We start from the raw sequence: 22947 nt of genomic DNA, 5'->3' as shown, positions 1-22947 counted from the left end.
TAAAATGGCAGCCACAGGAGAGGAACACGTGTGCGAGGAGGTGCAGTGACGAGATGAGCTCATGTGCAGGAGCCTTGCTGGATTTATTGTGAGGGATGGTGACAGCGAAGTTGGGGTGTGGGGGCCTTCACCCAGCCGTTGATAGACCGTGGGTGATGATGCCGATGACGATTATGGACATACCTGTCAACCCATACGGTTTACCCATATTATTGAACAGGGAAATTGAGTTTTTCAGGTCCATACGGCGTACAGCCGTTTCAAATGCGGGCAAAAATTTTTTTGTCTATTTGTGTTTATCCCTTGTGATGGGACTTTGTAGGATGAACGTTGAGATTTATAAGGGCACGGGGTGACCAATAAGGTCTGAATTGATCTGTAATTAGGTAGACACTGATAAGGAGTTGACAGGTATGTATGTGTGAAGTTCACAAGTGTAAAATAACATTTGAAAACGATATCTGAAAGTTATTACCGGAATTACCCAAAATAAAGTAATGACTAACAGCATATGGGGAACTGGATGAGAGGAACAGCACGTGCCACCTCGTGTGCTGTGTGGCTGTGGTGGCACACACCTCTTGGAACCATCTTTATTTTCCTGCCTTTGGGTAGAGTTGCCGCCTGTCCTAGTTTTTTCCCCATCGAGGATTGGCCTCGTTTTGAGATGGCTCTCCTGGGAAATCTGTAATAGACCACGATCCACGAGGGCAATTTTAAGGCAATCATTGCCGGCAATCATCGGCAGCAATGTTTGCCGCAGAATTTCCCATTCTAAAGATCTCATTGATGCCCCCCACTTCCCCCAATTCTGAACAATTCTGATTCAAGCTGCCCACTAGCGGGCACCTGGGCGGCAACTTCCAATGAGATCGGAGCGAGAGCATACGTGACTGCCTTTCGCTGTCACGCGTTGTGCAATGGAACACAATCAGCTTGAGTGGGATCGAGACAGATGGGAGGGAAAACCTCCTGATTGCTGTTCTAGTCACATACAGTATTGTATTGACTCAGTGACTGGCTAACTGACTAATAATAATGGATTACATACAGGAATTACTCACCTAATGTGACTCTTGCTAGTTCTACACCATCCCCAAATGAACTAGCGAGTAGTAACTAGGCTTACCCTATCCCTAATCAACTCGTGAGTGCAGTGGTACTATGCGTACCCCTCGTCCGATATATTGTGAGATATTCCACTTCCCATAATATTTCCAGATTTTTTTTGTACCTCAAATGGCAACCTCACCTACAGGGAGCCATATGAGAGATGTCTCTGCTTTCCCCCTCCCAATAAATATTTAAGACGAGAACAACACAGTCAGTAAGATCACTGGGCTGCCAATGATGATCTCATCCATCAGAGTTTTATCACGATCATGCAACTCTACAATCCCGCCGAACGACAACTTAAGCACGTGTTACAATCTAAAATGTACATTTACCCGTTCGTGAAACTCGTAAATACGATGGGCCCTCTGGACAAACAGACAATAACAGTACAGAAAATGGGCTCGTGAATCAATCTTATGTGGACCTTTGAGTTATCCGCTTTAATGAGTGGGGTTTCTCAAGGAGTCTCTGGTTTACTGTCTCATGAAACATCTCCTTAATGGAATTGGCAGGGCTTAATTTCAGCCGACCCTATCCGAGGCTGAGCTCCAAAACTTTTTTCTCACCCCCCATTCCCCCACTGGGGGGGAGGAATATGTGGGGGGCAAGCTGCAGGGGATTGGGGATTGCCCCCCCCCCCAAAAAAAATATACCTTCACAAACCACGCCCTGAGAATTGACCAAATATCCCAATGTAGAACTCTCCTTAAAAGCAAACCTTTGAGTCTCATGATTTTCTGGATAGATAAACACATGCCTCGATTTAAAGCTTTCGTGACTGCAGGGATTCATCTTCTTGGTTCTTTCGGTAAAGTCACGTAGAATGGAAACAATAAAAATAAAATAAAACATAATAAAATAATTCTCACGACGTTTCGGCCACAACGCAAGCAGACCTGGTCTTCACCTGATGACGGCTGCTTGCGTTGTGGCCGAAACGTCGTGAGAATTATTTTATTATGTTTTATTTTATTTTTATTGTTTCCATTCTACGTGACTTTACCGAAAGAACCAAGAAGATAAACACATGCCTGTTGGGCTACAGGACCAGGAATGTCCACACTTGGTAAGAGCTGCCCTCTCACCGTACGCAAACGGGGAGCAGGATATTGAGCTCGTTTGCACCGCGGGCATCGTAGAGGCCTCTTGAGCACAAGCACATGCAGGTGTGGCGCACGCAAGGGTACTCACCGTCCATCACGTCGCGCATCGCTTGCGGAGAAGTAGGCCGGATCGATGGCTTTTGCCTCTCTTGATGACACAAGAGGCGATCGCCGCACATAGCGGCAATCGCCACATCGCCCACATTTGTTGGTGCACGGGACGTGATGCACAGTCCATTTAGGCACCACAGTTATACAATGCACACTGTTGTATTCTGAGTACACTCAGTGCTGTGAAATACATGAGACTGGGAACTGCTATGAAGTGTCACCGATAAATTAGTATGCACCCAATGCCCGAATATAAATTGAACGTGATGATTTCTAAAGTTAGCAACTCGATACAAATGTACATGTATAGTCTATGCATGTGCATCTGCCACGAGGCAAATCAAACGTGTGTGGTTTGGTTTGATTTATGCATGTCTTCCCATTTGGCATATTCTATAGTTCTTACATTGACATGGTGGATGGAGTACGGTATAATACCATCTTCAGCTGGCTTCCCAAATAGTAAACATTCATGGAGAAATGCAGGACACGACTGCATCAGTTTTGTAGTCCATCTACTTAAGGCATACCCCTCCCCCCATTTAGCTGCTCTCATTTTGGTGAGTTGCTTTCCAAAGGCATTTCCATCCATCATCCAACCTGCCATCATTCTCGCACCATCCTCCTTTGCAGTACTGTAGACTTAATTTCTGCACACCTCAGTATACATTTACACTTTTTTGTAAATGTTATTTCAACAATTATTTCACACTAGAAAACATAAATATAATAATTGCAGTAAATACATTGTATATGATATTCCTAACTGGTAGTGGGCATTGACTGCAATTGGCTTCACCGTCACACACCAAAGGAAACACATTACATGGTATGGTCTCTCAGAATTCAAACTTGAATTTATTTAGAACTTTTGTCCAACCTTATCTGTGCCAAGTTTCAGCTTTGCAACCCTGCAAGAATATCAATAATGTCACTTGTATTTTGTCTGGTGCCTGCTGTTCCAACGTGTTGTCGGCTGACATTGCTTTTGTGAATATGAAGCCAAACCAGACAGACTGAAGATGTCCGATTGATTGTGCAGTATTTTCAAAGTACTGCTAAAGTAAAAAACTACTTTTGAAAGTTAATGTTATGTTTCTGTGTTTCGTACATGCGTGTGCCTCTCTTCCAGGACGGGCATGCCACTTGCACTTAGGATTTGTTTATTAACCTGCCTTCTTCATTTTGTCAAAGGTAAACGCCTTCAATTCAATCTGAAATCAAGCTACTGCACCGTTCACCCCCCTATACAACACTGCCGTTTGATGTCACACATTTTTGTAATAAATACACTCTCAATGCGCGCACTTTTTTTGATCGCATCTGCTGAGCGCAGGCCGAAAGATCGAAAATGCCAAGTGACCAAAATAAACAGCACACTAGAAATTGTACAGTAATATGTATCAACCTGAATAATAAAACACTGCTGAGCAAAGCAAAATGGGGGAAACCACCTCAACGATACTCCCCCAGCTACGGTTCAATAATTCTAGTCAGTAGCGTAATTAGTGTGGTGGCAGGGGGTGCCTTGCCCCCCCATTCCCCCACCTACCCCGCCGTGACCAAAGCTACGACTTGGGGCCCTCTTTTTACAACCACCACGAGATTATGTTTTGGACAAAAGTGTAAAAGAACGAAAAATAATGTTGCTTAGACGAAACGCCCCTATAAGGAGCGCCATGATGTGATTAGGCAAGAGGAGTTTAACACGGAGGCTTTCGCGACCAATATCATCCATAATAGAGGGTTTTTTGGGGTCGGATCGCGTAAATATATAAATGTGTCGTTAATACCCACCACCACCCGACACAGCCAACTAGTAAGTATTGTCACTTAAACAGAACGTACAGCACACCGGTGTGTTGGAGAGCCAAGCCACAACATTTACAATCTGAATACGACGTTTCGCCAGTAATTACAACCAGCTTCATCAGACGATTTATATAACCGAGGTGCGACAGTGCGAGACAAATCAAATATTGGGGCTCCACCTGGCCGATTCCCGAACAACCCCCGAGCTCATGACGTAGTTGCGCCACTGATTCTAGTCCTGTGTGGAGTGTGGTCTTGTGGGGGTGATTCATGGAGTGCAGGATTCTATGGGACAGAAGAGACTTGTGCCATTGGGACCTGGCCCTGGGCAGATAACTTATAAAACAGTGATGACGGTAACACAAAATACTCAAAAAATCTTGTTTTTGTTTTATACAGGTAACACTCCTCCAGTGTTTCAAGGTGATGGGGTATATACAATAATTGAAGACACGCCAATAGGTAAGTACTGTTGAGTTATGTGATGGGATTTCTCATAGTTTACATATTAAATTTATACACTGCAAGTGAAGTAAAAACATGTCTCTACTTTACACAAATCCAACGTAGCATCTTCGTGACCAGATGTGAGCTAAACAAGCAACGATATCCCTTGATACTGTACGACACTGGCCAATCAAATCAATGCTTTTTCACATGGGGAAAGTTGGAATTTTACATGTTCAGCAGGGGCGGTTTCTTCATTAGGGCGATTGGGCGACGCACCACCAATGTCATTCAACCACAGAGTCACGCTAGCCGTCACTGTGCCTCTGGATATAGTCCAATCAGCGTCATGTCACATTCTGTGGAGTACCGCCTCTTTTTGGGCGATTTCACTCCGGCTGAGAATCGCCCCGAGTGGCCCCATAGACTTACATTCAAAGATGTTTTTTTTCGAACGGGGGGCTTCCGGGTGGGCTCGCCCTAACGTGCTTACGTCATCATACGTAAGCACGTTTCATCCAACAATATAATTTGTCGCCACCTAGTGGAATCTTTAATAAAATAAACTTGAGTGGATTGTATTAATAGTGAGTATAGAAACAAACAAGATGTATTGTAAGAGTCACTTTATTTTTCATTAATATTAAAGAAGTGAAGTTGCCTTTACATGCTTGAGCTGTTAATTTATCCATTGCATGGGTGGACCTTATCCTTATCAATTATCCAGACATTTGCCCCCCCTGAGCGATTTTGCAGGAGCCGCCACTGATGTTCAGTTGTAGATTTTAAATATTCCACCTTATTTGACAGTATTCTAATTGTGAGGAAAGGTTTTTTTTCTTAAATTATTTCATTTGCTACGCCATCACTTGGCATTACATGACCTTCAAAGTGGATTAAGTTTAATCGACTAATTACCACAAAACATCGCAAATTAAATGCAAAGTACGACAAAGGGCCCGCTTCACCCACACTCCCTTTCCCTCAGCCGCCCCCCTCACCCCCCTCCCGTATCTTTCCCGTATCTTTCCCAACACCCCCCTATGACCCCCCACCCCCCCACGTGCCCCGAGCCATGGCCTGCCTCCACGATTAGTGGGGGGCCACATGGGTAGGGGTAGGGGGGGCATTGGGGGGGGGGGGGGCTAGGCTTCAGGAAGGGAGACTGCAGGTAGGGGGGATCTGGATGCCCAGTATGGGCGCGTCAGCAATCCGTAGGTACTGCCGTAAAGTGTCTCGTACGTCCAGGTGCTGCCGTAGTGCAATGGTTGGCACGCTGCACTATGAAATCCAGGGATTGTTGGTTTGATTCGATTTCCTGGCACCGCAGTTGAAATAATGGTGCGAGTTTCTTTAATCTCCTTACCTTCACACCTCCTCCTCATCATCGCTCCGTGTCTCTCCGTTCGCTCCGATGTATAACCTTCCATCAACAACACTCCATGTCTCCCCGTTCGCTCGCTCCGCGATTTCGCTCGCTCTCTCTCCCTCTCTCCCAAGGTCCGCTACTCCGCTGCTACCCTACTTTGTACTCACTCCGTCCACTGCTACCACTGCTACCGTACACTGTATTCTCTCTATCCACTGCTACCGTACACTGTATTCTCTCTATCCACTGCTACCGTACACTGTATTCTCTCTATCCACGGCTACCATACACTGTGTTCTTTCTGTCTACCCTTATCGTATCTATTCCTGCTCACTACTGCTCCGTCTCTGTCCCGGGCACCAACCAGTCCAACTCCAACCCCAACCAAGACTCCCGTCTCTCCGTTACGCTGTGCCCTTTATCCCCGCAGCAATCAGTCCCAATCAATTATCTCACCCCCCGCTTTGCTACTCGCCCCCAGGCCCCCAGCCTCACGTGACCATGTTATTGCCGCCAGGCCGGCGCCGGTCATTAGCCACTCACCCTCCTGACCAATCACCGGCCTGCGTCCTGGGTTACCCCTAACACCTGTCGCGTCTCTTAACGACCCCCCCTTAATGCCACGACAACAACAACCGTGTCCTCAGATGCCCCCCACTGTATGCTACTCGCTTGCATAGCAACAGAACGCGTGGCGCGTGATTTTTCAAGTTCTACATCACCCCACCCCCTGTTGAAAAAGTTAGGCGTCCCGGCTAAGCACAACGCATCACGCAGAAAACACAACACACAACAAAATGTACACGATCCCCAACTCCCAAAGTTTTAAGAAAAAGTCAGTCTTCTTGAGCGGGTTCCCGCAGCCAGTCCGTCACCCCGGCTCGACTGAACAGGGGGCAGGGTATCTCTGTCCGTGAACGCGGGGCAGCGTCCTGCCCGAAACGTGCGCCCATCTTCGTTACACCGGCCATTTGTCGATGCGACCCCAACGTGGCCTCGTGTGTCCCGGGGTGTCCCCTGACTCAAAAACGGCGATCCTGCAGACACACGGGGGGTAGACTGCTGAGGTGCGTTCTCCCGTCGCCGCACAGTACGCTCGTCAGACACATCCAATACAGGCCATTCCGGGATGAGAGATGACGCATCATAAGGCACCACATATCTCTTCAAGCGCGACGGGTGAATGTGCCACAATCGGCGACCGTATCGAATCCTCACACTCTGATCCCGACGAACTTCCACAATCTCAACGGGCCCCTGCCAGGACCAATGGAATTTCGGTGATGTGCCTACCGGCACCATCGGACAATGTAACCAGGCCTTGTCCCCCACATGCCATGGCTCACGTGGAGGCTGTGTACCGTGCAGGCGCTCATTAGCCGCCTGCCTTCGTTCCGTATTTCCCAGCGAGGCCTCCCTGGCCTCTTTCAACCGATCCAATGCCTCACGCATGGGGACAGGCACCGCTGGCGACTTCCCTTTAGATTTCACCCCCAGCCTGACCAAGGCCGGGGCTTCTGGTTCACGACCATACATCAAATAGAAGGGTAAATACCCTGTTGAAGCGTGTGGGGCTAATCTATAAGTGGCCAAGGCCGCCGGGACATGTAGATCCCAGTCTGTCGAACATTGACATCTATTTTGGCACAACATAGATGTCAATGTTCGATGAAGACGCTCGACCATCCCGTCGGTTTGCGGGTGGTATGGGGATGTCTGAATTTTCCTTGAACCCAATGCGTCACACACTTCCTTCAATAGGCGGGACAAAAAATTCTTACCCTGGTCCGTAAGCAGGTGCTCCGGGGCACCTTGGTCAAAAACGTAACCCTGCAGGAAGGCCTCCACGATCGATCCTGCCGATTGGGCCGCTAGCGGCCATGCCATAGGCCACTGAGTGAGGTACTCGACCCCCACAAGCAGGTATTTGTGACCCCGCGGGGTAACGGGGAACGGTCCCAGAATATCAAGGGCTACAATCTCGTTCACCCGCGAAACACGTATCGACTGCAATGGTACCCGATATGGCTGTGCCGGCGCCTTCCGCCGTGCGCACTCGTGACAAGCCTTAACATACAAATGAACATCATTCTGTAATCCCGGCCAATAGAAATCGTTACTCAGAGTCAAAGCCGTTTTCTTCTCCCCCAAGTGCATCAATTGCTCGTGCGTGTCGCGAATAAGTTCCCCTCTCAAACATAATGGTACCACAATACAATACTTCTGCAAGACGACATCCCATCTGACCAGGAGGTCGTCAACGAGTCGAAGAAAGGCCCGATCATCCGACTGTTTGGAACGAGAGGCCGAAGCCTCATTTTGGTAAGCGAAGGATCGTTCGCTTGCAAGCGCGCCCAACGATCCCGTGACAATCCCAGCAACCCAGGCTCCTTAGCCGGTGCTTCGTCAACCCGGTCTGAATCGGCTGCGGCGGCCATGGCCAGAATGCCCTGCAGCAGCGGCCCGCAGCGCAGCGATCCCTTGGAGCATCTACACAAGCCCGATGACTGAGGCAATCGGGACAGAGCATCCGCGTTAATATGACACGTCCCTTTTCTGTGCTGGACCGTGAATGAGTATCCCTGCAAGGCCTCAAGCCAGCGGACCATTTGGCCCGAGGGTTGATCGATCCGCAAGGAGTACTGTAGTGCTGCGTGGTCGGTGCGGACCAAAAATTGCCGCCCGTACAAGTATGGTCGATACAGCTGCACAAAGTGTACAATCGCAAACAATTCCCTGCGTGTTACACAATATCTTTGCTCTGCCGGGGACAGTACACGGCTGCCATACGCGACGACCCTTTCAACTCCGTCAATCGTTTGCGACAATACAGTGCCGATGCCATTATCACTGGCATCGGTGTCCAAAATAAAAATTTCCGCAAAATTTGGATATCCGAGCGGCGGTGCGTCCGCCAAAGCGTCCCGGAGCATTTCAAACGAACGCTGTTCCTCGTCACCCCACAGAAACGTCTTACCGTTAGCAGTCAGCGTGTGCAGCGGCCTCGCAATTGTGGCAAAGTTTTTAACAAATCGACGGTAGTATGACGCAAATCCCACGAAGCTACGTACTTCCGACACTGTCTTAGGCACTGGCCATGCACGTACACAACTGGTTTTCTCCGGGTCTGTGGCGACCCCCGCTTCACTTACCACATGCCCCAAGTATTTAACAGACGTTCTCAACAAATGGCATTTTTGGGGTTTAAATTTCAAATTGGCGTCCCGTACCCTGCCAAACACAGCCCGTAGCCGCTGCAAATGTCCCTCAAAATCCTTACTGAACACAATGACGTCGTCAAGGTATATCAAACATGACTCCCACTGCAATCCAGACTAAACAAGTTCCATCAATCTTTGAAAGGTGGCTGGCGCGGAGTGCAGCCCCATCGGTAGCACATTAAATTGGAACAACCCTTGTGGCGTGCGGAAGGCCATCTTCGGTTTAGATTCCTTGTCCAAGGGCTATTGCCAAAAGCCAGACAAGAGATCCAAAGTGGAAAAAAACTTTGCACCGGACAATGCGTCCAATGAGTCATCAATGCGCGGGAGCGGGTATGCATCCGCCACTGAAACCTTATTCAATTTGCGGTAATCCACACAAAATCGTAGAGAACCATCTCGTTTTTTAACCAATACGATCGGAACTCCCCATGGGCTGGAAGAAGGGGAGACGATATTCTGTTGCAACATCTCGTAAACCGTTTTCCGAATGCAATCCTTCTCCAGCGGGCTCACACGGTGAGGATTCAATCAAATTGGGGGCGCATCCCTAGTATCAATGTGATGTCGCAATAAGGTCGTGCGACCGACATCAAACTTCCCTGAACTAAAAACGTCCCTGAATTCCCAAAGCAACTCCCTTAACCGCATCCGCTGCTCGGGTGTCAAATCGTTGTTGCATTCATACAAATCGCGAAACCAGCTCGGTTCCTCCTCCCGTGGCAGCGTGTCACCACCCCCAGCTGCCAAACACGCATCTCCTTCCGAACCCCGCGCGACCAACGCGTGCGCCAACATAGTCCCCTCTTGAATAACGACCGGCTCGTGCCCCGTGTTCACAATCTGAATGAACGGTTCGGCCGTCGCCGACACCATTGTAAAAGCACCCACCAAAGAGGGCATTCGTGCCACGGCATTTGAGGGTGACAACAGAATGCCTTCCTCCAAGTTACCCACTGACAGCCCTTTTTTCAACCTTAATGGCACAAGCATCTGCGTCGCAGGCGGAAGGCGCACCATGCGGCTAACCACCGCCTGAACCACAGCGTTGACACGAGCAAATTTAGACGGAGTTCCCAAAAATTTTAGGCACTTCCCTGATGGCAATTCCAATCGTCCCTTCTCAATCAAAATCTTAATAGGCATCTTTAGCAAAAAATCCGTACCTAACAAACAAGGTACAGCCAAAACAGATGAAACCAAAATGTATCCAGTTACGCACACCTCCCCGACTTGTATCGTTGCAAGTACTCGACCCAAAATTCCCAAACTGCCCCCATTTGCCGCTATACAAGGGCCATCCACTGGTTCCAAAACATGGGGCGAGGTTGGTAATAATCGGAAAGTTTGCAAGGAAATAAGTGTTGCCAAAGCCCCCGTATCAACAATGACTCGAACCTGAACCCCTTGAACAAGCGCCATCACATCCGACGAACCCGGCGCGGCTCCCAAAACACGATGAGCCAACGCACCCCATACAGCATTCCCCTGTGCATCATACGAAGGGGGATCAACAGTGTGTGGTGTCGCGGATGGGTGAGGTGTAGGATACGGCCATGTATTGCATGTGTCGCGACTCGCCTGATAATCCTGCGCTGGGTAGAATCCGCGGTTGTAGCCTCCTGATGATCGCGGGAAGACGCCTCTCCGTCTCCAGCAGTCCCGTGTAAAGTGTCATTGACGCCCATACTCGTAACACGTCAGCGGACCGCCACGTCCGCCCGTCCCCGAGCGGCGGGGTGGGCCCAACGGCGGTCGTGCGGCCGCTGCCGTCAGCGACGTCGGCTCCCACTCCGGTAGGCCCCCATCCGCACCGACGCCCACCACCATGGGCTGTGGTGGCACCGCCGATGGCTCGTCGCGAAGATCCAGGTTGACCTGGATGTTCCTGGCAATCTGCAAAGATGACCCATCGTCGTCGCTGTCGCTGGGAAGTGAGAGGACGACTCGTAGCTCCTTCGCCATCTGCAACAGCTTCTTCTGGGCCAAGGAATCAAGGGCAGCCTCATCCATTGCCGGGTAAGCCGCTTGGCCGAGGGTCAATAGCGCACTGCGATACGCGAGGGGAGATTCCCCCCCCCCCGCCCGTCGCCTCAACTGAAACTTGCACTTGGCGACCGATCAAGGTTCATAAATGTCCTGCATCGCCGCGAATATCCCTAACAACGACAAGCGAACCCCCAGAGGCAGGCCGTAGAACGTCGCCATCGCGTCGTCGTCCAAGGCCGTTGGCAGGGCCCGTAGCGCTTTAGCTTCCGTCCACCCGAACAACTCATACGCTGCCCGAAATCGTCGTGTAAACGCCGTCCAGTCGCCGACTGTAACCTCGAGGCGTTCCACGTGCAGTCGGCGTGGCGTGTTTGAAGGCAGCGATTCCGGCTCCTCCACAACGTCCAGCTGTGCACCTGGCGCATCGGGAGATCCAGCCGCGCCGCCGGCCCCCGCAGATGTAACGAGGTCGTGCGGCCGCTGATCCGATCCCGTCGGCGCCTCCTGTATCGTCTGCATAAATTGTTCAAATTCTTGTGTGAGCGCCGCCATCCTGACCTCCCACGCCGCCATCGTAGCTCTCCATACGTGAGGCGGGCTCGGCTCATCCTCGTCGTTCGGGTCGCCCTCGTCACGCGGCGGCGCCCCATCAGTCGCGTCCCCCGGGGAAGCGGGAGCCTCCATTCCCGAAGGAGGTATCACGTCCGCATCGCTGCTGTCGGCCGACGAGGCCGCCGGCAAGTTGTTCTTCTTCGCAATTTTCTTTGACATATCGGCGTAGTTCTTTCAATCACTTCTAACACCAGTTGTAGGACTCGTACTCTCGTTGTCTTTCTCGTCTCGTTAATTCACGCTTTAGAGTTCACACCTCCTCCTCATCATCGCTCCGTGTCTCTCCGTTCGCTCCGATGTACAACCCGCCATCAACAACACTCCATGTCTCCCCGTTCGCTCGCTCCGCTCCGCGACTTTGCTCGCTCTCTCTCCCTCTCTCCCATAGTCCGTTACTCCGCTGCTACCCTACTCTGTACTCACTCCGTCCACTGCTACCACTGCTACCGTACACTGTATTCTCTCTATCCACTGCTACCGTACACTGTATTCTCTCTATCCACTGCTACCGTACACTGTATTCTCTCTATCCACTGCTACCGTACACTGTGTTCTCTCTGTCTACCCTTATCGTATCTATTCCTGCTCACTGCTGCTCCGTCTCTGTCCCGGGCACCAACCACTCCAACTCCAACCCCAACCAAGACTCCCGTTTCTCCGTTACGCTGTGCCCTTTATCCCCGCAGCAATCAGTCCCAATCAATTATCTCACCCCCCGCTTTGCTACTCGCCCCCAGGCCCCCAGCCTCACATGACCATGTTATTGCCGCCAGGCCGGCGCCGGTCATTAGCCACTCACCCTCCTGACCAATCACCGGCCTGCGTCCTCGGTTACCCCTAACACCTGTCGCGTCTCTTAACGACCCCCCCCTTAATGCCACGACAACAACAACCGTGTCCTCAGATGCCCCCCACTGCATGCTGCTCGCTTGCATAGCAACAGAACGCGTGGCGCGTGATATTTCAAGTCCTACAAATGTATGCACCACAGTTAGTCTGGTATAGAGGAGGGTCGTGGGTTTGATCCTGACCCTGATGCCTGCTGTATATTTGGAGTTTGCGTGTTCTCTCTCCGGATCCTCCGGTTTTTCCCTCCACGTTTAGAAACATGCGTTTAGAGTATTTGGTTGCTATAACATTTCCATATGATAAGCCACTTCGTTGAGCTATCATTTGTGGCCAGGCCACTTTTGTACAAGAGCTATATAGCTCAGTGGGCCTCACCTGGTAAAATACAAATAGTTAAGGGTAGTCTAACGGCGGCAGGATGCGTGTGATGGCGTAAAGTGCGGTATGGCTACTTAATCTGAGACTAGGCCAAGATACCCTCTCGATGGGCTGTCGAGAGTGGTCTCTAGTGGAGGCCCTTCTGTGAGCCGTATTTTGTGTATGCTGCTTTTATAAACAATACACTGAAAATCAAGTCTATTTTTTAAGTCAGACATTAGTGCTCACAAAAAAATATAGTACAGTCCATGATGTTTAAAATATACATTCTCATGTTTTGCGTTCTCTGCTGCATGCTTCCTGTAGGTACCGATGTATTCACGGTGTTGGCACAAGATGACGGTGTAATTACGTACAGCCTCAGTGGGTCTGAAGCGACTCGTTACTTCACGATCAATAGTATCACGGGAGTCGTGACTCTGAAGTCCACCATAGATCGTGAGGTGAGTACTAAATTACGGAGGCACAATTGCATAGCTTTAATCTGATTGAAATGTCAGGTTTACATTTTTTTACTTTTTTTTTAAAGCACTATACTCGAGTGAGATTCTGCCGTGACAGATTGTTTGCCCAGGTGTAATGGTTAGTAATTCAGCGGTTACCTGTTCAGTCTCCCGGCGGGCCAGTTTAAACAATGAGCAAGAATTTCAAATCACCCCCACCCCACCTCATCCTTTTGGCTGCCTATTTATAAGCATTCACGAACAGAAGATAAAAAAAAATATTTACTGTATATAAGGCCAAGGATATTTCCATTAACTTGAGAGAGGAGCTTTGCATTTATTATTTAACAGGTTCCTTGCCTATAAAGATCGAACAGTTCTCTAGCATTGGTTTAAGCAAGCCTGACTCTGCTGATGAGACAATGCATGTCAAAACCAGTGAAGAGTTTGTTTAACACGTAGGCATTCGCGACCAATATTATCCATAATAAACTTTTTGGGTTAGATCGCGTTAACCCTCCACCACCCGACACGGTCAATCAGCAAAAAAGTGTCACGTTGACAAAAGACAAATAGTTCACTACTTTAGCCCACTGGTGTGTTGAAGAGTGAATCCACAACATTTACAATTTTTGAGTATGACGTTTCGCTGGTAATTACATCCAGCATCATCAGGCAAATCGCCAGAATGGCGTACTAAATTGGATAATATTGATCGCGAAATCCTATGTGTTAAAATAAATATGTGAATGGGGGAACATTTTTTTAGCTTGTTTGTTGTGCATCTATCATGTTTTGCGTAACTGTTGTCAAGCATATTAAATTACTTCATGATAGTAATGTATATCCCACATTTGGGAAGGTGTGATCATAATCATAACTAGTGTTTTGCTTTAATTCCATTTTCATAAATGAATAATGTGTGCTCAATGATTTACATCCCCAACAGGAATATGCTACCCCAGAAAAGAATGAGCAGTTTACAGTTCAAGCCATCATTAAAGATGTAGTTTATACCGTAAGTGTTTATGTTCTTAATTCCTCATCATCTCCACTGCTTGCTGATGGCCTCGCTACACCATTTGCCATTCCTCATGGTCCTGTGCTGCCACAATCCAGGATGAGAATCAGAATATGTATTTATACTGGAGGAATTTGATAAGCTATAAAGATCTTTTGTTACAGATGCTTATTTCTTCACAGATAATGCCATAACTCCTGTCGAGAAAACTCCCTCCTTTAGCTTCCATTCTCTCGCCAGTCTTGTCCATCGAGCAGGGTCGCTTTTTAAGCAAAGTGTCAACATGTCCCTGGGTTGCACTTCTTCCCTGGTCCTTCCCTCGTCTGTTTCTCTACTTTTAATTCCATACGTCCATCATCAAGCGCTTTTTTGCACACGTCCGACGTTCGCTGTGTATTGTTCGTGTTTCTGATGCGTATACAATGGTGGTTAATATGCCCTGGTTGAAACCTTATTAAGGGACACTGTTATGCTCCTTTTCATTGTCACTTAACGTTTTTAAACTGTACACCATCTTGCGTTGTTCACCCGACGTTTCATTTCGATCAAGATCTGCCGGAAATAATTGGTCCAGAAAAAAAACATTGTGCAGTACGGTTTTTTCCCAGGTGTTTTGCAAACAATTGTTTAATTGAAATATATTGATCTGCCATCCTACTTTATATGGAAAAAACGTTAATCTGAAATGACAAGACATGCATACACATGTGTAGTGGTGATACGCGCTGGGGTAGGGATCGTGTGCCAGCGCGTAGTGATTGGCTGTGTATGTGGTGACGCGCGCTGACGGTGAAGGATCAGGGGTCAGCGCGGGGTCGTGGGTTATGTGGTGCTGATTGGCTGTGTGCCGGTGACGCGCTTGAGAGGGAGTGATCGGGTGGCAGCGCGGTGTGATTGGTTGAGTAGTGGTAACACGCGCTGGGGAAAACGGATCGTAGAGATAGCGCGTCGTCATTGGTTAACTAAGGAGCGATGCTCACGTCGAGGTCCGCATCCGCTCCGTCTCCCGTGAGCAGGGGCTATATAAGGGGATGCACACAGGCGTAAGGGCAGTGTGTAACCAGCGAAGACTGAAGACGGGGACGAAGAGATAGGGCCCTGCGGTACCTAGTCCCGCTGTCCTAAGGGGACCGGGACTCTGTGTAACCCAGAGGCGAATGCATTGTGTGTAGCCAGAGGCATAGGGTCTACACGAGTCGAATGCATTGTGTGTAGCCAGAGGCATAGGGTCTACACGAGTCAAGTGAAGTGTGTGTAGCCAGAGGCATAGAGTCTACACGAGTTAAGTGAAGTGTATAGTCAGAAGAATAGAGACCACACGTTGTATTGTGACACGTCAAGATTTAATAAAAAGTGTGTTACCCGTCAAGGAGTTCCTGCCGTCATTTTCCAATACTTCACATGTATACATATTTAGCTTTAATGTTTACGGACTTGTAAACATTAAAGTTAAATAAGACATATAATTTAGCTCGCATTTGCAAATTATCGTAATGCTGAATTACCTGCGTAACGGATGTCAAATGCGATATTATTAATGATCTCATAGCTCATTAATCGCTGTTCGGCATAATCCTGATTGGTCAGTCGAAACGGCCACTGACGATTGACGGTCTGTTCCACCGGCGAGCATTGGATTGGCAAGTGGATTCAGACGGGATTAGACGGGAGTTTGGTTACTTTGTAACGGTGGCGAGAAGGTTCTAGAAGCAAGGGTCGTGAGTATTTAAGGGATGGGAGAGGAGAGGTACAGTATGTATCCATAGAAGATATCCCTATGGGTAGACTGCCAATGAAGTAAGCTGTGAAGAAGTGTGAATGAAGCCGGAAAGGTCGTAGATTTAAAAATAAAAATTTTTTTGATGCACATCTATAGACCGTCATTCAATGGATACCAAATTCTTACACGCCCCTTGAAAATTATGGATTTGTGAAAGTTTGTTAAAAGTGGCACATACTTACCCATATACACACAGAAAACGGAATAATGTTATCGTAATATTAAATTTTTTAAAGTTTTCCTTGCTTCCCGGTGCACGGTCAACTGCAAGTGTGCACATCTGCGTGATGACGTCACACTGAGTCCGTGGTGACGTCACGCCTCAACCTCAGCCCAATAATGATATGCCTTGGCGATTCCTGTAGAGTATATTATTCTGGAAGGACGTGAAGTTTTGTTTGCTTTTCATGGTGAAATATTAATCGCGTTGCTTATTTTTTACTTTTTAGGCTGACAGAAGAGTTCTGACAATCATCGTTTTGGATGCCAATGACAACATTCCAGAGTTCAAGGGGCTTCCGTATCAAATTACTTTAGCAGAGGTAATGGCAGAGATCACATTACCATCAAGATTTGTATCCATCCAGTCAGAATACGGTAATGGTTTTCATTAAACGGTGTAAAAATGTTTTTATTCGCAGAAAGAATATGTACATGAAAATTTTTTTAACGTCACCGCTGAAGATAAAGATGGTGGAAATTTTGGCAGAGTTGGCTATAAAATGGAGGCAAGTTAACCCTTTCACACCGCACGATTGCACAAATATTGCTATGCCTTGTTTGGACAACAGCATAAAACAGAATGTATATACACATAATTTCCCGATCAATATTTTGTATTCATTGGCTACCACATTCTGATGAACTCCCCCCCCCCTCTCCTCCCCCCCCAACTCGCTTTTAAGGGATTACATCTTGAATCATTGCCTCACTTGATGCAGCTAATCTGGCTGTGACGGTCCCACCTGATGACGGAGACTTGTGTTGCCTCCGAAACGTCATGATCTTTATTTTATTTTATTTTTATTAATTTTGATGTTTTACCTACGTGACTTTACCGAAAAAACCTAAGAATATGAATCCTTGCAGTCACGAAAGCTTCAAATCTAGAATTAACATTTAAAAATATATATTTTTAGTGTTTCACGATGCGGCCGTGGTGTCATGGATAGAATATATATGTGGGTGGTAAGCCAGCACTGTGCAGGCGAGGGTCAGTGGATCACACAAACATTGTTAAAATTGATAATTGTTTTTTTACCCTTCTATCTGGAAACAAAACTAACACCTTTTTACAAGGAGTCATGTTTGCATAGACCACAATACCTGCAGTCATAATGCAAACAAAAAACATAACTCTGATAATGTGCACACCCGAGAAAGCTGTCTCGGGTGTAGACCAATCAACATATTTTTACTGGCAAATGAGGTTCCAATGGTGTAAATTGTTAAAATTCCTTCCCGTGGCTGTCGAGGTGCAACACCCTTGCTTGCCAGGAGAAGGCGGTACAGCAAATGTGGAATCCACCTATTCCATCTTTGTGGGATAGAGTGTTGCTCCTTCGCACGTGTTGGTGCTCCGGTTTCCTTATTGGGCGCTAATACTTTAATATATAAAACTGCAGAGCTTGGAGGGGAATTTGATGTCGGCTCACCACCTGGCTGCCTTTCCCGCTCGTCTGCGGTTCCTCGCGCCTCTGAGTTGGTCTCTCTCTCTTTGGGAACAAGCGAATACTTTGCGGCACATTACAACTTGAAATTATTGTTATACCGGACGTGTAATTTGGTGTTTGCCGGTTTAATTCATTTACTCGCTATCTGTGGTATAGGAAATAATGGGCAACTTTCTCAATTCCCCCCACCTAATCCTATTGGACACCTTTGGTTCCCATTTGCAGACATTCCTAAACAGAATGTTTTAAATATCTTTATTGCATATCAGGCCATGAATGCTGCCCGTCATGTAATGGTTAACAGGTTGGACTTTGAAATCCAGTTTGAAATCCCCCCGCGACAGTTAATATAATAATGGTGCGAGTTTTTACATACAATTAAATTCCATCCCCACCTTCTGCCTCTGTGCACCCACACTATAAATGGGTACACTGCGTTACGTGCGGTGGGATAAAACCGTGGGTACTCCCATCTCTCCCAAGCCGTCTCGCCGGCAGTGGAAGAGAAGGCCAAATACCCTCTCTCGGGGGTTCTCTCAAACTCCCTGCAGCGGAGGCTCTTCCTCCAGAAGTAGTGTGAGCAAGCAATTGCCAGACGGCACCTTTGCTTTTAGCATCGGTGTTTCAATATAATTCATGTGACGTGGATAATTATTTAACATGTCTTGATTTGGACATGAATTGAATACAACGTAGCATATAACATTGCATATAAAAGTATGAAATGTAAACATAACAAAAGTACGACATTTTGTGTGGTATGTATCATCTGGAGGTTGCATGGGTAATAAATAAATATACTAACACAAAAGCAATCCCATCTTTCCACGTGCTAGAATAGGGCACTGTTACTAAGGACAACATACCCCACTGCTGATAAGCAACCAGCATGTTGAAACCAGTCCAGAGTTCGCTTGCTTCAACGCATCCTGCTTTAACACATTGGCCCCGAAGGTCCATAAGAGCTGATACACTGGGAAAATAAAAATTGTAGCATCAATAAATGCATTACTTCACTGATATTGCTGTGTCAAAATAAAAGGGCAAATGATTGCACTGTATTCACGATTTCCATACAGCTATGAATAGTATTACAGTACTGTACTGCTGTGTGTTTTAAAACAGTGTCGGTGATATTTAGTTTATTGTCAGTAAAACCTCTCATAGCTTATTTATGCCGATGACCAAATCACACAGAATTCACCCAATCTCATAAGACCTCAAGACAAACAGGGTTGACCTTGGATAGTTGGCTGCATGGGTGACCGCAATGCATAACAGGTGTTATCAGGTGCTGTGGGAAGCAGAAGCCGGTGCAGTAAAATCCACTGCTGAACTGTCCCGCATCTATGCTCCCCGCTTCCACAAGCCCGCACTTGGCATGTTGGTGAAATATGGTCACAGACAATCACGGTCATGTATGGCCATGTATGGTCGTACATGTATTACATGCCAATATGTATCATCATGTATGGTCATACATGTCAATATGGTCATGTATGGTCATGCATGTAGTATGGTCACAGACAATCCGCACGTCTGGCTTGGTTAATAGAGGGCCCTCTTCCAGCAGTGAACTGACAAAGAGCTCTACACGACCAATAACGGTGGCGAAATTTTGAACCAATCATGTCTCCCCCCTTAGGTCAACTCGGCCTTAAACTCATTTCTTTAGAATTGCTTTTTGTGTTTAGTTTGTTGTCCTTCCCCCGTACCTCCGATTAGTATGGTTGGCTACATACAGTGTCAAAGAAGTTCAACACACATACATTTATATATCACTACTATGATATACATATTGCATTATTGCCTTAAAGTACAATATAGTATATATCGTAAGTACAATGCACATGGAAATAAACAATAATAATGCCAATGCTTACATCTGTGCCTGCTGCTGTTGTTTCCAGGTTGTTCCGAACACAAAATATTTGCAATATACAAGCACAATATATTCACAATATTCAATGCACATGGAAATAAACAATAATATTGGCAATGCTTACATCTGTGCCTGCTGCTGTTGTTTCCAGGTTGTTCCGAACACAAACATATTCACAATAGATGCCAACAACGGAAGTATCTTTATTAATGGAAGACTTGATTACGCTGAAAACATTGTCTATCAGATCAAGATCAATGCCTCGGTGAGTCACAATTTGTTCACTTAAAACATTAAAGGACGCTTGGGCAGTTGTGCACAGGCACAATTCTCAAAGCCCTCACCAGATGAGTCTGTAACGCCATCCTTTAATGGGGAAAAATAAATATACCAGGCAAACATTTGAGGCAATGACGCTTGTTCGGAGCCACTAAATATAGTTTACATCTTTCCGATTTAAGGGAGTGTTCATGAATAATCTGTAAGCTGTTTTATTCACTTCACAATATATGAATGTAAGATATTTTTGTTTTCCAGAAATGGATGATTTTTAATCAGATATATTTGAGAAAATTTGTTTTTGAAGGAATGTTGGTTAAAATAGAGATTACCGTAAAATGTGAAACAAGTTGAAACACATTTCTTGCTGATGTTGCTGAATCTTATTAACGAACTTATGCCTCCTTGACAAAATATAAGACAACTGTAGCAGGATTGATAATAAGTGAGGAGCATGGTTTTGATTGCTTAGGTAGCCACTGGACTTATGCACTTTTAATTCTAAATTGAAACCTATTTTTTTAAACTGCCTTTTGTGTTTAGTTTGATATCCTTCCCCTGCACCTCCGATTAGCACAGTTGGCTATGTAGAGTGCAAAATAAGTTCAGCATACATACTAATGTCTCTACAATAGTGCTGTGGTAACAACATTGAAATCCTGAGTTCATATATGGGCTGCTTTCCCGAAAACGGATAGGAGAGCTAAAACGTTAACGCGATTGTACACGGTGACTGGATGGTGTTGTGTTGTTGTGTTCAGGACAAGGGAGACATCCCGTTGAGTTCAGCTGCAATTCTGATCGTTAACGTTGAGGACCAGCCCAATCTGCCGCCAGAATTCAGAAATGAAATTTACCAAAAAAACATAATGGAGAACTCCCCTGTGGTAACATCACGACCGAACATGCACACGCCACAAACACATTAGATACATTTCAAACTTGCGCAGCCAACTTTGATTTCAGTAATATTATAAACTTATATTGGTGCTTTGCAGAGTAAAAAAACACACATTCATCCACGCTGTGGTGCAGAGAGTGAGTTGAGGGAGTGGCTCGCAATCAGAAGGTTTTGAGTCCAAACTGTGGTAGGGGGTTGACTCATCCCACCATCCCTCTGGGTCACACAATACGGGGAAGTCGACACTACTTGTCCTATTGATATACTTACTCCTGTCAGAGGAATTGTGGAATTTTCCACCACTAGTTCTGGACTGTAAACAGATGGGCACCACTTCAATGCTCATTTAATCAATAAATCAAACTTTATTTCTATAACATAATTCGTGCAAATGCAATACATACTGCATTACAGGCATGAACAATAAAAGTGAAAACTTAATTTGGAGCTTTCGTGACTGCAGGAATTACTCTTTGGTTCTTTCGGTAAAGTCACGTATAAAGAGAAAATAACAACCTCTTCTTGGTTCTTTCGGTAAAGTCACGTAGAATGAAAATAATAAAAATTAAACATAATAAAATACAATTCTCACGACGTTTCGGCCACAACGCAGACCTGCTCTCCACCTGAGGACGGCTGCTTGCGTTGTGGCCGAAACGTCGTGAGAATTGTATTTTATTATGTTTAATTTTTATTATTTCCATTCTACGTGACTTTACCGAAAGAACCAAGAAGATGAATCCCTGCAGTCACGAAAGCTTCACACCGAAAAAAGAAAATAACAAATTAACGTATCATTTATACCTGATGATGATTGCTTGTGTTGCAATCGAAATGTCGTATGCTATTATTTAATTTGTTATTTTCTCTTTATACGTGACTTTGCCGAAAGAGCCAAAGAGTAATAAAAGTGAAATTGTAGGCAAAATAAAATCACGTAACAAATTTCTAGCAAAGACATGATACAAATAACACAATAAGAACATCCTAATTAAAAGCAAGTTTAAAAAATGAAGTTTTGAGATTTATTTCAAAAGTGCTTCATGATTCTGAAGCCTGCAGATCCCCTGGCAGGCTGTGTCGCAGGTGAGGACCGTCTACACTAAAAGCTGCTTCTCCAGGAAATCACATTGACGAACTTTATTTTAGAGTCGATTGTTTTGCCTCTGTGCTTTGGCGCTTTCAGATGTTAACGCTACTGTAGAGTAGCTAAGATAATGCCTTACTCTGTTGGCAACAATTCTTAAAATTGTCAGAGGCAGGTAGTCCCACAATCGACTCGACTGTCGTTCACGTACTTCACGGGAGCAAAGTAGCTAATGGCCATCGTGAGAAACTACTCATCTAGTGCCTGTAGGCATGGAGCTTTATTTCAGCAATCCATTGCATTTTTCTTCATAATGTTCAACTTTGGGCCATGTTGAGAAACTACAGTGGGCAATATAACAAAACATGAGAGGAGATATAAATGTACAAATACTTGATTAGCCAGATTGGATGTATTTTTGTCCTAAGCCGTTCACTTACATTTCTTATAGTCTGTACATGTTTTTGATGTGTAATCAGACTTGTTGTTCTTTTGTTGGCCAGGGCACCTTTGTTTTGTCTGTGACAGCTGTGGACGGAGACAAGGGCATCAACAATCGAATTGAATATGAACTTAAAGGTAACGATTATTTCAATCTAAATAATTACAGTGGCAGCTTATGGCCCTATTAGTTCTTCTTGCATATATATGGCTGCGTTTGGATATAAACACTTCTAATTCTGGGCTGTTTAGCCACGAGATGGGTGACACCCAAGTGAAGATCTTCCATTTCCTCCGTCGAAATATATCTGAGGGGACAACTGTGGATGATGTGCTCGATAGTTCGTGTTTCACAACGACAGACCCCCTGCGCCAGTTTATTTTCATCTTGCATCGGTCTCGTAGTTGCCATATCGGCTGTAGGATGTTCAAA

At 46.2% G+C, this 22947-nt stretch overlaps 1 protein-coding gene across 1 annotated transcript in view; it reads left to right on the top strand.

The window, feature by feature from the left end:
* Positions 1 to 22947, top strand: part of LOC133350589 (cadherin-related family member 2-like) — a 51321-nt gene that overhangs the window by 2552 nt on the left and 25822 nt on the right. Inside the window, 9 exon segments of the mRNA XM_061565083.1 lie at positions 3463 to 3524; positions 4542 to 4604; positions 13314 to 13450; positions 14400 to 14468; positions 16701 to 16793; positions 16893 to 16979; positions 19958 to 20071; positions 20847 to 20972; positions 22577 to 22652. Coding sequence (XP_061421067.1) covers positions 3463 to 3524; positions 4542 to 4604; positions 13314 to 13450; positions 14400 to 14468; positions 16701 to 16793; positions 16893 to 16979; positions 19958 to 20071; positions 20847 to 20972; positions 22577 to 22652 — 827 coding nt within the window.

The sequence above is a fragment of the Lethenteron reissneri genome, chromosome 34, assembly GCF_015708825.2.
Source record: "Lethenteron reissneri isolate LAM-NWPU_2019-01 chromosome 34, ASM1570882v1, whole genome shotgun sequence".
Taxonomy (NCBI): Eukaryota; Metazoa; Chordata; class Hyperoartia; order Petromyzontiformes; family Petromyzontidae; genus Lethenteron; species Lethenteron reissneri.
Note: the sequence above shows the minus strand (reverse complement) of the source record. Positions and strands in the feature narration are given on the sequence as shown.